This window comes from Equus asinus, chromosome 27 (assembly GCF_041296235.1).
Source record: "Equus asinus isolate D_3611 breed Donkey chromosome 27, EquAss-T2T_v2, whole genome shotgun sequence".
Classification (NCBI taxonomy): Eukaryota; Metazoa; Chordata; class Mammalia; order Perissodactyla; family Equidae; genus Equus; species Equus asinus.
In genome coordinates this window covers 25,228,276-25,245,099 of record NC_091816.1, presented here as the reverse complement: position 1 = coordinate 25,245,099, position 16,824 = coordinate 25,228,276, and the positions used below count along the sequence as shown (strand labels likewise).

The 16,824-nt window shown below is 39.5% G+C and overlaps 1 protein-coding gene across 3 annotated transcripts in view; it reads left to right on the top strand.

Moving 5' to 3' along the window:
* Positions 1-15,083, top strand: part of TRAPPC11 (trafficking protein particle complex subunit 11) — a 46,324-nt gene extending 31,241 nt beyond the window's left edge. For 2 of the 3 annotated variants that reach the window (XM_014839483.3, XM_044760432.2), the window contains exons 24-30: positions 136-201; positions 311-467; positions 4,685-4,796; positions 8,045-8,136; positions 9,162-9,295; positions 10,748-10,915; positions 14,126-15,083. In XM_014839483.3, the coding sequence (XP_014694969.3) occupies positions 136-201; positions 311-467; positions 4,685-4,796; positions 8,045-8,136; positions 9,162-9,295; positions 10,748-10,915; positions 14,126-14,170 (774 nt within the window). In that variant the 3' untranslated portion in view covers positions 14,171-15,083. Of the gene's footprint in view, positions 1-135; positions 202-310; positions 468-4,010; positions 4,243-4,684; positions 4,797-8,044; positions 8,137-9,161; positions 9,296-10,747; positions 10,916-14,125 lie in introns of those variants that run through there. The other variant, XM_044760433.2, reaches the window with a different exon arrangement.
* The last annotated feature ends 1,741 nt before the right edge of the window (positions 15,084-16,824 follow it).

The following is a 16,824-nucleotide window of genomic DNA, read 5'->3' as shown; positions in this document are numbered from 1 at the left end:
GCTTCCTGATATATAAACTGCGATTATTTATTGGTCAGTAAAAGGTTGTGCTTTATATGCCTTCTGTTTCTAAAACTTCACCTATGGTTGAGATTTATAAATGCCATTGAAAGTATCCTTTAAATTCTCTTGCAGGATGAAACTGTAACAATAGAAACCGTCTTTCCATTTGACGTTGCAGTTAAATTTGTTTCGACAAAGGTATGTCCCTGTGAAGCATGTTGGAAATCACTTAGGTGATAGAAATTAACAGAAAAAATAAAATGGGTTGATGCAGCTCTTGACGACCTTCTGTCTTCATTTGTGACAGTTTGAGCACCTGGAAAGGGTCTATGCTGACATCCCCTTTCTGCTGATGACGGACCTTTTAAGTGCCTCTCCCTGGGCGCTCACTATTGTGTCCAGTGAGCTGCAGCTTGCTCCTTCTATGACCGCAGTGGACCAGCTGGAGTCCCAGCTGGACAAAGGTGAGAATGCGCATCATCCCGCTTAATTAGCAGAAGTCCCTTCTGGGCGCGTGTGTGTGTGTGTGTGTGTGTGTGTGAGGCTAGCAGTGTAAGAGCTTTTTGCTAAGGGAGGGAACTTGCGACTTATGCTCACAAAAGAAAACACGTTTAGAATTAAGATAGACTGAACATCATTTACGATTTACCGGAGTAGGTTAGATCTTATTTCAAAAGATCAGATTTTTGCTATTATCAGGAAGTTGCTCTGTGAAAAATGTACTTGAAAATAAAAAAGTATTTTTTATATTTGGATTTTTTATAGATTGTTTTTTCTTATTAATTTTTGATTAAGGTTTACTATTGTCTATAATTTGAACTGGGAAATTATGTTTACTAAAGAAACTTCGGAAAAAATAGAAAAGTAGATGATAAGTTTTGTAAATCATCCAGCTGAAACTGTTTCTAGAAGAGATTCAAACCCAGGATGTTACCTTTCTGGTTCCATGTCTTTTGGGCTTGTGTGCTTCTGGAGCTGTTAGAGGGAATAAAAATTACTTTGAATGTTAACGCAAGCAAAATTGTCCTCAACTATATTATAAGGGTGAATATTGTGAGAAAAAAAATCATGATATAGTCTTAAAACCAAATATAAATGAGTTGTTTTATTTACTCTCTTTATCTACTACTTGACTTCAGTGTCACAAGTCATAGTTGATTTGCAATACAGATTAAAATTAGATGAGTAGCTACCAGAAGTCCAACATATTTTTGCATCTGGCCTGTAGGTAAGTTTCAATATCTATCGATAAATAATCAATAGATGTTTATTGAGTGCTTCCCTGTAAGTACCATGCAAGGCTCTCAAGAAGACACCAAAAAGAACAGGCAGTCTCCATATTCACTTCTGTGCATTTTAGAAAACTCATAAAGGAGGTACCATTTTCCTTTGGAATAATAGAGTTTTTGCCCAAGATCTTGGCATCAAATCTTCACATAAGATTAATAGATAAAAATCACGTATGTCCTTAAACATCTCTATTTAAGTGCTAAAAATATGTACCACATTCTGTAAAGTAATAATAATAAAAAACGTAGTTTGCTTTCAGAATGCCCTCATAAGCTTTGTTTTTCTCTCTCTGGAAACGTGCTTTTCTCTTGTGGTTTGGAAATCACAGTCTCTGGTTCTGCTTTGTTCCTCTGTCCTCTCCTTCCTTTTCTCCTCACTGTGCTCACGTGGAATAATCGTGAGCTTTAGAGTCAGACTGAACTAGATTCAATGCTCATTCCTGCCTCTTGCTCTTTCGTTATGTTGGACGGTTCATTTTAGCACTTCTCAGGGTTAAAGAAGATAATATACATGAAATACCTTAGCCCAGTGCTTTTCCCCTAACAGCTCAGTACAAGCTGGGTATTTGTCCATTCTTCACTGATTCCTTTTCTTACCCCTTAAATGTTGGTCCTTTCGAAGATCCTGACTTTGGTCTCTTTCTTTTTCTACAAGATTTCCACTGCCATGCAACCTTAGGCTGCCTGCATTCGCTCGTCGAGTTAGAGGAGTCACTGTACGCTTAATCCAAGCTAGAAACCACGGGGAAAACTAGACTCCTTCGGGCAGGCCCCATGGCTGAGTGGTTCAAGTTCTGCATGCTCCACTTCAGCAGCCCTGGGTCTGTGGGTTTGGATCCCGGGCGCAGACCTACTCCACTCATCAGCCATGCTGTGGAGGCACCCCACATACAAGGTAGAGGAAGATGGGCACAGATGTTAGCTCAGGGCTAATCTTCAAGCAAAAAAAAAGGATTGGCAACGGATGTTAGCTCAGGGCAAATCTTCTTTACACACACAGACAGCAACTAGACTCCTTCTGTACACCCACATCCGCCCAGCGCCAACTTCTCCCTCCTCCACAGCTCTTGAATCCAGCTTCTCATCTCTGTGCTCACTGCCGTCCTCACCATTTCTCACCCGGCCTTTAGAAGCAGTCTCTTTACTGGTCTCCTGCTTACCATTCTCTCCCCTAGTCTGCCTTTCACACTGCTGCCAGAGTTTGAGTCCTCAAAAAACTATTCCAAACTTGTTGTTCCTACTTAAAAAACTTCCAGGACATTACAGACCCTTCCCAGTCAGGCTCAGCTTACCTTTCCAGCTTCTTCCACACCAGCCTCTCTACCAGCCTCTCTACTTCCCTTTGCTGTGTCCCAGACTTCAACCAAACCAGATTTTCCACATTCAGCAAACATTGCCCACATCTGTTTTGAACATATTATTACTTGTGTCCAAAACCCTCTCCTTATTCTCTTCAACCTGTTGACCTCTTGTTTGCTCCTTAGGGCTCAGGTAAGCTTTGGCTTTCTGATCCTCCTAGCAAGACGAAGGGTTACTCTTGCTTCTTGACTGCCATGGTCCCTTGTACATCCTGCATCCTTCTATTGTAACACTTATCCCATTGTGTTGTAATTGCTCATTTATAGATGTGGCTCCCCTGCCAAACTTGTGCTCCTTTAGAGCTGGCGCTGTGACTTCCTTATCTTTGTATTGCCAGCCACATAGTAGCTGGGTAATAAGTGTTTAGTGTATAGTGTCTGTTGAATCTCCCATTACTAGTTTCCTATTGCTGCTGTAACAAATTACCACAAAGTTAGTGGCTTAAAACAATACAGATTTATTATCTGAAAGTCCTGGAGGTCAAAAGGCCTAAAATCAAGGTGTTTGCAGGGCTGCATTCTTTCTAAGCTCTAGAGAAAATCCATTACTTTGCCTTTTCCAACTTGTAGAGGCCTCTTGGATTCCTTGGCTCATGGCTCCTTCCTCCATCTTCAAAACCAGCAGTATAGCATCTTCAAATTCCTCTTTCTCTGACTTCTGCTTCCGTTGTCACATCTTCTCAGACTCCCTCCTGCCTCTCTCTTTCCCTTATAACCTTTGTCATTAGATTGGGCCCAACTGGATAATCCAGTACAATCTTATTTGAAGACCCTTGTCTTAGTCACATCTGTAAAGTCCTTTTTGCCCTGTAAGGTAACATACACAGCTTTTCTGGAAATTAGGATGTGGATATCTTGGTGGGGGAGGCAACATTATTCTATCTGCCACCTCCAAGAACACCAGCACTGATGCATTATAAAATTTGTGTTTGACACAGTAAAAATAACAACTTTCCTAGGTCATAAATTTGACCCTACTGTTGTTAATAACATTAATTAGTTGTTAATAAACATTGTGATCATTTTGGTTAACTTCTTAGATATAGGGCAGACTTCACGGGGAATTTAATGTGAATGTCCCAGGTATTAAAAAAGCTATCTTAAGAGGTTTGAGTTGATGTGTGTTGTACTTCCTGGCCTACAATATCATTTCCTAGTCCTTAAAAATTACTTAAAAGTAATTAATTAAAGATTAACCCAGCTTTTTTCCCTTTTGCTTCTGATATCTACTCACAATCATAACCATTAATTTATCACAACCTTCTTCATGGAAAACCGTGAAAACAATTACTTAATGGTTCAGGACTTTGTTGTTGTTATTTGAAAGTTTCACTCTTAGGTTTGTTAAAATTGGCTTTAGATAGGTGCTGTTGCCAGCTTGCATTTAAAGGAGTGACACTGCAGGTCCTCAGTGCTGAAGGTAGGGGAGGCTTGGTTAAATGAGCATCTGTCATGTCATCAGGAGTTTACTGTGAAGTTGGCAAGAGGAAAGCACCCTTGCACAGGAGGTAAGTAGCCACATTAGGCAATAATGAGGCTGTAGGTGGTGTATTCTGTTTCAGTGGGATCAGTAATTTGCGTTTATTCAGAGAAAGCCTAGTTTTCTGGAATGACATTTTGAGTACCTTAACAGGTAGCTAAAATTTTCTCTTTTCTTTTTCCCTACCATGAAATGTTTCCTTTAGAGAGATGAAATAATTTGGAGAAAGAAAAATAATCACCACAGGGTATTATTCTGACTCCAGACTGCTCCCTTTCCTTAGTTCCTATAGGGACCTGTCACAGACATACTGATGCCTCACTGTTTTTGTTATTCTATTATAATGGAATATTGATAGATTAGAAAAACACTGGATAGGGACTTTGTGACCTTGAAAACGTCATTTAACATCTCTGAGTCTTACTTTCCAAGTCTCTATAAATAATGTATAATGGATAAGGTGTTCTTTTTCTGTTATATTACTTGGAGGTAAAACTCTGTTTCATAGATGAAATCCTCGCATAAGGATATAAAGACTCTTTCTTGTGTTGTAGTTGTCTTACAGACTGGAGAGAGCGCTAGTGAATGCTTTTGTCTTCGGTGCCCATCTGTTGGAAATGTTGAAGGTGGAGTAGCAACTGGGCATTATATTATCTCCTGGAAGAGGTAAAATTTTATCAGCCTATCTTTTTTTCATTAATTGTGCTATTCTGATGCCTTTGTTATTTCATTGTCATTTAATAGTTGAGAGCTTCTGTCAGACCTAGAGAGCAGACTAGAAGTCACAGGCTATCACTGATCATTTGTCAAAAGACAAAGATTAGAAAGGATAATTAAACTTTCCTTTGTGTTTGTCACAATTTGTGACCTTTATACTGATGAAATTTTAGACAAACTAATTCTGATGATAGAACCATTAAAAACATTAGGAGAAGGGCTGGCCCCGTGGCCGAGTGGTTAAGTTCGCGTGCTCTGCTGCAGGCAGCCCATGTTTCGTTGGTTCGAGTCCTGGGCGCGGACATGGCACTGCTCATCAAACCACGCTGCGGCAGCATCCCACATGCCACAACTAGAAGGACACACAACGAAGAATATACAACTATGTACCAGGGGGCTTTGGGGAGAAAAAGGAAAAAATAAAATCTTTAAAAAAAAATAAAAATAAAAACATTAGGAGAAACTACCCTTATTTGTAGTCAATAATATTGTCTGCATAGAAAACCCAAGGGAATCAACAAATTATTAGGATTTCAAGAATTTCAACAAGGTTGCTGGATATAACATCATTATACAAAAGTCAATTGGATTTCTACATATCAGTAATAAACCTGTAGGCAGTGTACTTTTAAAATAGATATAAATGATAAAATAGGTATCATTTGCATAACAACAAAAATTATAAGAAGCATAGGAATATATCAAACAGAAGAAGTACCTTACCTTTCTGGAGAAAGTTCTGAGACTTTAAATATTAAAGGAAGACCTAAATAAATGGGAGAGAGACAAAATGGTCTTGGGTAGGATTTGGATAAGATGTAATATTATAAATTGTTCTATCAATTCAGGGCCATTTCCTTCAAAGTCTCGACAGCTTGTTTTGTTTTGTTTTTGTGGAACTTGACACTCTTCATTCTAAAATTTATATGGAAAAGCAAACAGTCAGAAATCGTCAAGATACTCCAGAAGAAGAACTGGGCGAGCGTTCTTGCTCTTCTGCATTCCAAGCCCTACTGTGAAGCTACAGTAGCCGTCACTGTGGTATTGGCTCGGCTTGTGTAAATGAGCCAGTGGAACAGAGGAGTGTCTGGAAATAGATCCGTAGGTCCAAACACAGGGAAATTATATTTTACAGAGGTAGCATTGTAGATGTTTATAATCATATAAAACCATTGTTTTATAAGTGATGGTGAACAATTGGGTATCCTTTTGGGAAAAAATTGGATCTCTACCTTACACTCTATATAAAAATTGATCCCAGGTATATTAAAGTTCTAATTTTAAAAAGCAAATATTTATTACCTTTAGTAGAAAAATAAGAGAATCGCTTTATAACTTTGGAGTAGGGAAGAATTTCTTTAAATAAGACACAAAACGTATTAGCTACTAAAATCGATGAATTTGATTTCTTAAAATCAAGTTTCTAGTTCATAAAAAACACCATAAAGAAAGTGAAAAGATGATGCAAACTGGGAAAAGCTGTTTGCAACATGTAAAACTGACGAAAGATTAAAATTCATATCAAGAACTTTTACAGATCATAAGAAAAACACAAGTCTGCTAACAGAAAGTTGAACAAAATGCCTGAGTAGGCAGTGTGAGTGGAACAGAAGCAGCCAGCTGGCCAGTAAACATAGGGAGAGAAGGTCAACCTTACTAGTAATCTGAGATTCAGACGTACTCCCACTAGTTTGGAAAAATACAAAGGTTTAACAATGCAAAGTTTTTCAAGAGGTGGAGTATAAATTAGAACAATTGATTTGGAAATCCGTTCGGCAGTACCAGGTACAGTTGAAGATGTCTATCCCTTTCAGTCCTAGAAAAGGTCTCAAACGTGTCACCAAGGATCCACGTATAGGAATCTTCATAGCAGCACTGGTTCTGATAGTAAAGAGTTAGAAGCAAACTAGCTGTCCACCAACAGGAAAATGATCAATCGTGATGCATTCCTACAATGGAATACTATATATCAGTGAAAATGAATGAACCAGAGCTGCACCTATCAACCTCTTAATATTAAGTGAACAAAACAACTACAGATGTTCACAATATGAACAAATTGCATGTGTGTAATATTGGAAAATATTTAAAACATACCGTGTGTTTCTTAGGGCTACATAGATAATTTGGAAAGGTGTAAAGAAATACATAGGAATGATGGATACCAAAGTCAGGAGAGTAGTTACTTCTAGAGGGGAGTGGAGGGAGATGCAAGCAGGAAGGGGTAGGGTACATGAGAAGATTCAGCTATTTTATGTGTTTTTAGGCTGGGAGGTAGGTACATGATACTTCATATGTTGTTTTCTTGATATGGCTCAATTTCATAAATTTTAAAACAGTGAATAAGATTAAAATGAGAAAGGAGAAGTATGTAATTGTATTTTTAAAAAACTAACTCGTATTTATTTTCCCCATTTCTGAATTTACCATAATGATGTTTAGTTTAATTGATATGTTTATAGGCATGAAAACAGCGTTTTGAAGGCCCTGCTTAATTTTTCCATCACGTGACTGTAATACTGTAAAGACATTTCTTAACGATGAGGAGTCAGATGCTTTGCCTGTACTTTTGCTCTGTAGTAGTTTGCATGTGGTGTCAGCTGTTCCACCTCTAGATGCAGACTCTTCCTCAGGGCTTTCCTTGGCGGTCAGCTCTCTCTGTGGACCCTGTAGTCCCTACCCTGACTGTAATAGAGGGAAACACATGTGCCAGTTCCAGAAGCTTGCTCACTTCAGCTCAGGGATGTTGCAATGCCACTACGTTTGTGGACAGTAAGATATTTTTAGTTCTTCAGCGTCTACTGTGTACTTAAGAGTGTACTTATAACAGTGCACTTGGAAGTGGTCTGGTGCTCATCTGGGGACTGTCCTCAGTGTGACAAGGTGTTTGTGTCATAATAGGAATCACCACACTACCACTTACATTGAGTTGATCTGCGTTCTGGCACAGTTCCTCACTTCACTGGGACCAGCCAGCAGCCTGGGATTATAACCGCTTGTTACTTAGAAATATTCAAAACAAAAGTGGGATTCTAAAAGCTCTTCACAAAACTACTTCTATTAATCAAGTTTTAGAAGATGGATAAATAATTTGTATTTCCTTTGAAACTAGTTGGTGCATTTGCATGTTCCCTGTTTTTAATTTATTAACTTCTCACATAAAATGTGAATTTAAAAGATGCCCTTTTCTGCCATAGGACTTCAGCCATGGAAAACATCCCTGTCATCAGTACTGTCATCACTCTGCCACATGTGATTGTAGAAAATATCCCTCTGCATGTGAACGCAGGTACCACCATTCAGATTTTATTTAATTAAAAGAATCCAGTAAGGATATTTATTTTAGCTTCTAAGATTTACAAAAAAATTTTTATTATGAAAAATGCCCAACATTTACAAAAGTAGATTATGATCAGTTTTGTGTCATCTCTACCTCCACACACTTCCTCCTACCCCTATTATTTGGAACCAAATACCAGATAGTATTTCATCTGTAAATATTGGAGTATGCATCTTTAATATTAGTGGTTATTTTTCTAAACATAATCACAATACTGTTATCAAGACTTAAAAAATTAGTAATAATTTCTTAGTATTATCAAATTCCAGTGTTGAAATTTCCCTAGTTGACTCTGAATGTTCTTTGGTTTGTTTTAAGGTCTACACTGCAGTTGATGGATGTCTCATACTTGTGAAATCTATAGGCAGCCAGACTCCCTATGTCCCCACTCCACTGCCACCCTCCCATCACCTCCTCCACCACCGCCCCCTCCCCCTGTCTTCCTTGCTGTTTATTTGTTGAAGAGAGTGAGTCATTAGTGCTGTAGAGCCTCCTGCATCTGGATTTTGCTCCTTGCATTGTATCAGTGTTAAGTGTTTCTCTGTCCCTGTAAATTGGTAGTGAGGCTTGATCAGATTCAGGTTCAAGTTTTTGGCAAGAATACTTCATAGTTAATGCTGTGTCCTCCCATCAAGAGGCACATAATGTCCGTCATTCCTTCTTTAACCATCAGTGATATGTAGGGAAATCTTTTGTAGATTTTTAAAATTGTTCTTAAAATATAATTCAGCTCCTGATAGCTAAGACCTTTTCTAAGTCAATCCACTCCAGAAGGAGATTTTGATTCTTCTTAGCCTGTTTCATCGTAGTCCCATGGCTGTTGTCCAATCAAAGGATTTTCTTATTTAGCAAGAGTGCAGTAGTAGTATTAATTTAAATAACCCCATGTCTATTGAATGAGATTCATTTACGAAACGAACCCATGAATGGTGAGGTATTTTTTTAACCAAGAGAAATGTCATCTTTCTCTGCAGATCTGCCGTCGTTTGGGCGTGTCAGAGAATCCTTACCTGTGAGGTATCACCTGCAGAATAAGACTAACTTAGTGCAAGATGTGGAGGTTTCTGTGGAGCCCAGTGATGCCTTCATGTTCTCAGGCCTTAAACAGGTAAGGGCATAGCTCGTTCGGTTGCTCGTGGAGACGCAGAAGTGTGGCCAGGAAATGGAGAGCTGTCCTTTTAGTTTTTACAAATGAACTGATCCCTATTATTTTGGTGAACCCTGTTATTTTGATAGTAGTGAATTTTTAGTCACTTTTAAAGATTAAGTACCATTTGCTATAGAGGTGGATTAAATGGGCAACCGTTTTCACATCGAGGCACACGTATAGGTTCTTTCTCCGTATAAAACAAGAGTTCACAAGTCCTTGGCCTATAAGAGAATTCCTGAAAATTTTAGGTTTCTCTTTTGTTACTAATGAGTTTATTTGTGTGTGTCTTTTGAGGCCTGGAGGCGTGACGACCCATATTAAGAGCCTAATTCTCTTCTGAACTCTCAGAGAAATCTTTTAGAGATCTTGATCGTGTATACAATTTACTTATCTTTGGTACGTTTAGATGCAATTTTGTATCTACACATGAAAATAAATTATTCAGGTATTTTGATTCATCCATTCAAATCAGAGGTGGAAAAGTTCATCAGATTTTTGAGGGGAACATACGCTCTCAGGCACAACCACGTTTCAGTGAGAACACTGTCCTCCACCTTTGAAGTGATAACAGAGACGGCCTCAATAGTCAGTAAATAACTTCTTATTAGCAAGGACACTTAGAGGAACAGGCATGTCGTAACACTTAGAAGTATCTGCCCTGGCTAGTCATCTGTGCTGTGCATATTCTGAGTGCTGTGTTGTCACATGCAAAACAGAATTATATATGAAGTATACTGTAAGTGCAGACACTGATTTAAATTTAGAATTTATATTAAGTTCAATATTAGCTATGCTGTGTTGGTACGCACACGCGTAGATTATCTTTGACGCATCATACCTGTATGTACTCATTTGCAAATGAGTATGCTTTTCTTGTGTGTCTTGATCTTTTTCACATATTGACTTATAAATAATTAGATAATGTAAGATACCCAAATCTCACCAGTTTGTGTTCTTTTCTAAAGTTTTGTTAAAATTTTCCAAACACCTTTTTTTCCCCCTGAAGTTACTTGCCTTACCACAAAGGTGAAATCCCCAAAAGAAAACACCAGCATCAACTAGTTTCTCTTATGTTGACACAGTGTTTACAAAGATACTTTTCTACAAATTATCCCGTAACATATTGTGACTCAAGTCTGCCTAGTCTAAGACACCTCTGTCTGGTGTTCTCATTTTGAGAAACTGAGAAATCACGCGCATATTTTTTATATGTTTGTTATCTGATGGTCCTAGCCTCATACTGATTCAGCCCTACATTTTAGCATCTATCTGGAAGACAGAACAGGAGAGAGAGAATATTTCATGAGAAAGATTTAGGTGTTTGCGCATTTGTAAATAATCTAGGGGTAACAACACATAGATTTGGCAAGTCTGTATATTTGATGATCTTTCTTTCTCTTTATGACTTAGATTCGATTACGTATTCTGCCTGGCACAGAACAGGAAATGTTGTATAATTTCTATCCGCTAATGGCTGGATACCAGCAGCTGCCATCGCTCAACATCAACTTGCTGAGATTTCCTAACTTCACCAATCAGCTGCTCAGGCGCTTTATACCCACCAGTATTTTTGTAAAGGTGAGGCTTAGCAGTGTCCTGCCCTTTAAATGCACTGTTTGGAAAATGAACAAAAGAAGACATTTGTTCATGCAAACTTCAGTGTACAATATTTTGAGACTAACAGTCATAGTTTTTACTTATATCATATGAATTTGCAACACTGCTATTCATTTCTATAAAATTACTATTATTTTATAGAATCTAATTACAAAAATTTTTATTCCCTTAGGTAAATAATGATTTTATCCTTATAGTAGCCTTAAACATGTTTTATCTTTGACTTAGTAAAATATGTTTTAAAATTGTAGTTAGTTTGTAACTAGTGTTTAATCAAAATGGATTAACTTTTTAAATATGATCCCTGAACTCTCCTAATTCTCTTAACTGTGTAACGCTGGATCTGGGTCTTTTCTGAAAATGATCATCTGTCAGAAACTATCCTCTGGTTTGATGTTTTGATTTTTCACAGTGATACAGTTTCCAGGTTCTTGCAGTAACAGAGCGTGTAGGGCGGTCGTGGTGTGAGAGTGAACCGGGCCGCACGTGTGCTTCATTTAGTCCAGCGCCTCACTCCGAGGAAGCCACTCTCAATGCCTAAAATGAAGGCTGTCCCTCCAGAGAGTTCTGGTTTCCCTCACTAACTCAGATATACGTGAATATAAGTGAACCCCACGTGCCCTCTTTTTATTTTAAATTTATACCCCCTTTTGGAATGACAAGTTACGTTGCTTACTGTTTCCTTTTTTGTGCCTGTCTTATTCAAGTTTTGGGGAACTGACCCTTTTTTATGTAATGTAGGATTTGGTAAATTGTCATTAGTTTGTGTTAATGTATTCCTTTTTTTCTTTTTAAAAGATTGGCACCTGAGCCAACATCCGTTGCCAATCTTCTTTTTTTCCTTCTCCCCATAGCCCCCGAGTACACACTTGTACACTCTAGCTGTAGGTCCTTCTGCTTGTGCTGTGTGGGACAACGCCTCAGCATGGCCTGATGAGCGGTGCCATGTCCACACCTAGGATCCTAACCAGCAAAACCAGGGCCTCCGGAGTGGAGCACGTGAACTTAACCACTCGGCCACGGGGCTGGCCCTATATTCTTCACAATCTTCCTAGCTTTTATCTTTCCAGACTTATACAACTTTTTTTGCATCTGCAAAAAAGTCATTTTATTAACTCTTCTAAGCTCCTGTACACCATACTTGTAAACTGTAAAGGAAAAATCTCAGAATTTTAGTCTCCTGACCGGCGTGGGGAGCGGGGGTGATGTCCTTTCAGCTGTGTGACCTGAAGTTAGTCGGCCCTAAACTCAGAGGTGCGGCTTTGATCAGGGTGAGAGTGTGGGTCAGCGTACGGACGTGGTCAGTCTAGCTGTGCAGACGTGGCTTGTTTGAGATGTAGAGTCGATCGTCGAGAAATCAGGATTTCCGTGCCATCGATTACTCTCTCTCATTCCTTTCCCTGTGGGGCTCAGTACCCCCAAACCTGACCTCAGCTCATGCTAGTTCAGTATCCGATTTTCCTTCACAGCAAACCTCTTCTGGGTGGTGTTTAAATCCATGAAGAAAGGTTCCAGAAAAAGAAACATTCATAAGTTTTACCGTAATTAACAGGCCCTTTTCTAACTGCCCTGATCTTTTCTCTGAATACAGCTACCACTTTGTAGTAACTTGACACTGCCCAAAAAGTTGACTGGATTCCTCAGAGCCAGCTCCTTTGTCAGTTGGGGAAACTTACACTTAAATCGTTTACCTGTCACACTAAGGACAGTGAATGAGGCTCACCCTTTTCCTACTTAGTGAACAATCACTCACTAAAACTTTATATCCCAGCACACCTTTATTAGACCCTAATGCTGTGCTGTTCCTGTATGATCGCCACTAGCCATGTGTGCATATTGAGATTGAAATTAAAATCTAACTTAATTTAACAATTAGTTACGCAGTCACACTAGCCACCCTTCAGGTGCTCAACAGCTACATGTGACTAGTGGCTACCGTATTGGACAGCACTGACATAGATTTTGTTGGACATGCTGCCCTAGACCAAGGTTGGATCAATATTTTCTTCCTTTGAACAACAGATCTCAGTTTTCTAATTGCCTGATGTACTTGTCTTCTGCCCTGTTTGTATGGTTCTGTGGGGTAAGGAGTCAACCAGGTTGAGCCGTTATTCTGTTTCTAAAATAGAACATTCTCCATCAGTACTAAAAAATTACATCAAGTTTAAAAAACTTTCATTTATTCCATTCCTTCCTTGAATGTCAGAGACCTAACTTACATATGCATGCCGGCATGCACGCATGGCTACATACATGCACGCACGCGTGCATGCATAAAGCCACACAGCAACAGCACTAAAGCTGGAGCTCCCTTCACTGCCAGGGAATCCTGCCGGAATCCTTACGCCTAACGCATGGCAAATGGCTTTTGGTGGTAAAGTGTAACACTGTTCTGTTTCATGTCCTGAACCACTGTCTCTCTCTTGCTTTTTCCACAGAGGTCTGCTAATGTATATCTCTATAATAAAATTATTTGCAAGAATTTAACTTTTTTAGCTGCTCGATGGTTCTCTGGCGTGTTGCTGACCTGTCAGAAATTTTACCCTAAGGACAATTATGAGAGCTTTTAGTCATTCTTAGCCTTTACTCTTCTGCTGTGATGTTTTGAGTGTTTTCCCTCAGTGACCTTAGAGAAAGGGAAAGTTTTGCCTTTGTCTGCTGCCTCTGTCCCTGAGGCCTTTCATCATTCTGAATCGCCTCTTCTCAAACAGGAGACTGGAGGCCTTGAGTCCCAGGAACTTGTGTTCTCAGCTCAGGTTTGTGGCCTGCTCAAGGCTGGAGACACCTGAGCAAGAGAGAAAACACTTGATCATTCAGCAGGAGTGGTGATAGGTTCCCTTTCACGTGCGCCGGGGATAGATTGACAGTAGCTGCTGGAACACAAGGTTAAGAGGGAAGTCCTGAGTGACCTGGGTTCAGCAGGTGGGGGTGCGGGATCAGCTGGTGTCGCAGGGAACAGGACAGCACCTAGGCTGTGGGGTTGCCACCCCCAGGTTCAAGTGCAGAAAGAGGCGGGGTGCAGGAAGGAGAGGAACACATTTGATTTTGATGCTGGCACACATTTACTCTGCTTTTGTGAAACAGTTCCAAGAATTTCAAAATCTTTTCAATTAGTAGAGCTTTTGTTGTCATTATTATTTTGTAAACCTGTTTTATTTTCCCTTTTTAAAGCCACAGGGTCGACTGATGGATGACACCTCCATTGCCGCCGCGTGATGGGCAAGACCAGCCCTTGGCGGTTCTTCCAGAGAAGCCGAGAGAGCTGTGTACGTTTCTTATTGTGAACTGTAGCTTTGATCATGGTAAAAGTTAATCTTTTCTATTTTTTAATGGATGTTATACCAACTGTTCAGAGGAACTCGTGCTTAAAATATTAGGAAAATCTATCCTCTCTTATAGTTTCACTAATAAATATTTGAAATCTGTCAGTGTGACATGAAAGGATGTCAGATCACTGTTATTGTTGATCATTTTACGAATAGTCAGTTAGTCGGTGATTTGCATGTGCAATATCAGAGGATGATTAAGCATCTCAACTGGGACTGGACACGGAGAGGAAAAGCTGCCCAGGGAAGTTCTCACCCCCCGTGTCTCCTTCAGACTCGGCCAAACTTCCTCGTAAAGGCAGTGTGTGCTCAGAATACATCACAACGACTTGTAAGCAACTGTATGACTGATACAGAAAACTTCCAGAAGGTTCTAATTAAAGCAATTTAAGTTGTCTAAAAAGTATCTGTGCTTACCGTCAAAACATGTCACATAGGTTCAGCTCAGAGCCAAAATGGGGATCATTTGTGAAGCAGGTTTCTCTTTGTAAGTGTGTTAACGAGATCTTCACCTGCAAGGTTCTGGTTGCAAGGACTTGACTATAAGCATAATTTCCTACACTAAAAGTTTTTGAAAGAGATGCAAGGTCTAAAGAAGGGCTTTTAGTTGTGCTGTGCAGTTTCAAAAGAACTATTTAAAACTCTTGAAAATTCTTGTAAATAAAAATCATACTATGAAAATTTTCTTTGTTCAAATATCTTAATTTAAAACTACTTTATTTCCTGGAAAATTTTATTATTTAAAGCTGTAGGAGTTGTAAAAAGGAAATAGTCATGTAAATAAATGTTCTCTTTCAAATATGCTTGTATCTATCTTTTATTTGTCTTGAGCTCGTTTGATTTCTGCCTCATGAAACAGCTCTTACTAAGGACACTGTTGCATGAGGTGTCGTGGAGAGCATAAGATTGAACGCTGGGAGATCTGTGTTCGAGAACTGGCTCTGCTAGCCTGTGGGGAGACTTGGGCAATGCAGTGGACCATCTTGTGGGGACATGAGTTCCCTGTTACCACGACTTCTCACGTGGGGCCGTGGGAGCTTGTCTCTGCAGCCAGCTTGTCTCGGATCAAATCCCGGCGCTGCTGCAGCCAGCTAGGTGACTTCGGTCGGGTTGGTCACCATCTGTGTATCTGGTGTTCTTAATCTACAAGATGTAGACTACGATAGTATCTATCTCAGAGGTTTTGTCATGAGGATGATAAAAATTAACACATGAGCAGAGCTTGAAACCATGCCTGACCCACAGGATGCTCTGCCAGCAACGTCTGTATCATCATCCCCTTTGATGGGAGGGCTGAAGGGGATATGCTTGCGTCTACTGGAGAGTCTGTGTTGTCAGAATGTGTTGATACATTTTACATATGCAGTACGTGAGCATATATATATATGCATGTGTGTGTATACATGTAAATATACTGTAAACGAAAGTTTCATGAAATACTACTCACCATCTGTATATGCTTATATTTTATATCCTACTCTGTTTTGTTAAATAATATCCCTGGTGTAACCTTCTCTGTTGATTGCATGACCCACTAATGGATGTAACCTGCAGTTTGAAAAATTCAAGGTCCCTTTGAATTCTAAGGTGGTCTGATGCTTATGTAATGAAGCTCTCCCGCGGTAACACTGCCACTGTCAGACACAAAGTCTGTGTAGAACTAATGAGTCACTGACACACACTTCACAATTCTTACCATGATGTCAGTGTGACTTGTGTAAGTGCGTCTGCGACTGTAAATACACCAAGTAAATAGGTCTGTGCTTTTCCTTGATGTTTCTTAGAGCTGGCGACAGAGTCATCCTTTCCCAACCAGGAATGCTCCCATATTATTAATTCTCCTGTGAATGTATTCTATTTACTTATTTTTGAATTCAAAAATACATGAAATCATGATTTTCCATGGGTCCAGAAATCAGCTGTCACAGTGTTGCGGGATCTGTTGATTGACTGGTGTTACAAGTGTCCTGCCTCTGTGCCATCAGCCACAGTCTTTCTCCCTCGTGAAAACTGTACCTTGTTACCACTTGGTTCTCAGTATTGCTCTCTACCAGTTCAGTGTTATACGCCATTCAGGGCTGTAAACCTTCAAATAAAGCATTGTCAGTTTGGGGGAGATGTGTGTCAAAGTGTGATTCCTGTCCCGTGAAGGTAAGCACCGGTGGGCAATCAGTGTCGAGTGTCACCAAGAGGATGAGGATGACAAAGTGTTTGGGAGAAAAAAAATCCTTAATTTGCTTAATTTTGTGTTTTTATGATCCTAAAAGTTCAACTTACAATTTCAACTCAGCTTTCCCGATAAAGTCTTAGGTTCCTTATCCTTGAAATCTTCTTTAAGAGGTTGTAGGGAGCATGACTCTTACACTGAATTTTTCTTAAAGTCTTTTGCATTACTTGAAGGAAACATTCTTTACTTTTGTTTTAATTCAGTCATTTCTTTCACGGCCCGTGTTTATCTCCGCCCAGACTATAAAAAGACTTCCAGTTGGTACTGTCCCTGATAATGGCTGTTAAGGATTCTGAGTTGTAATTTCCGTGTTGGCA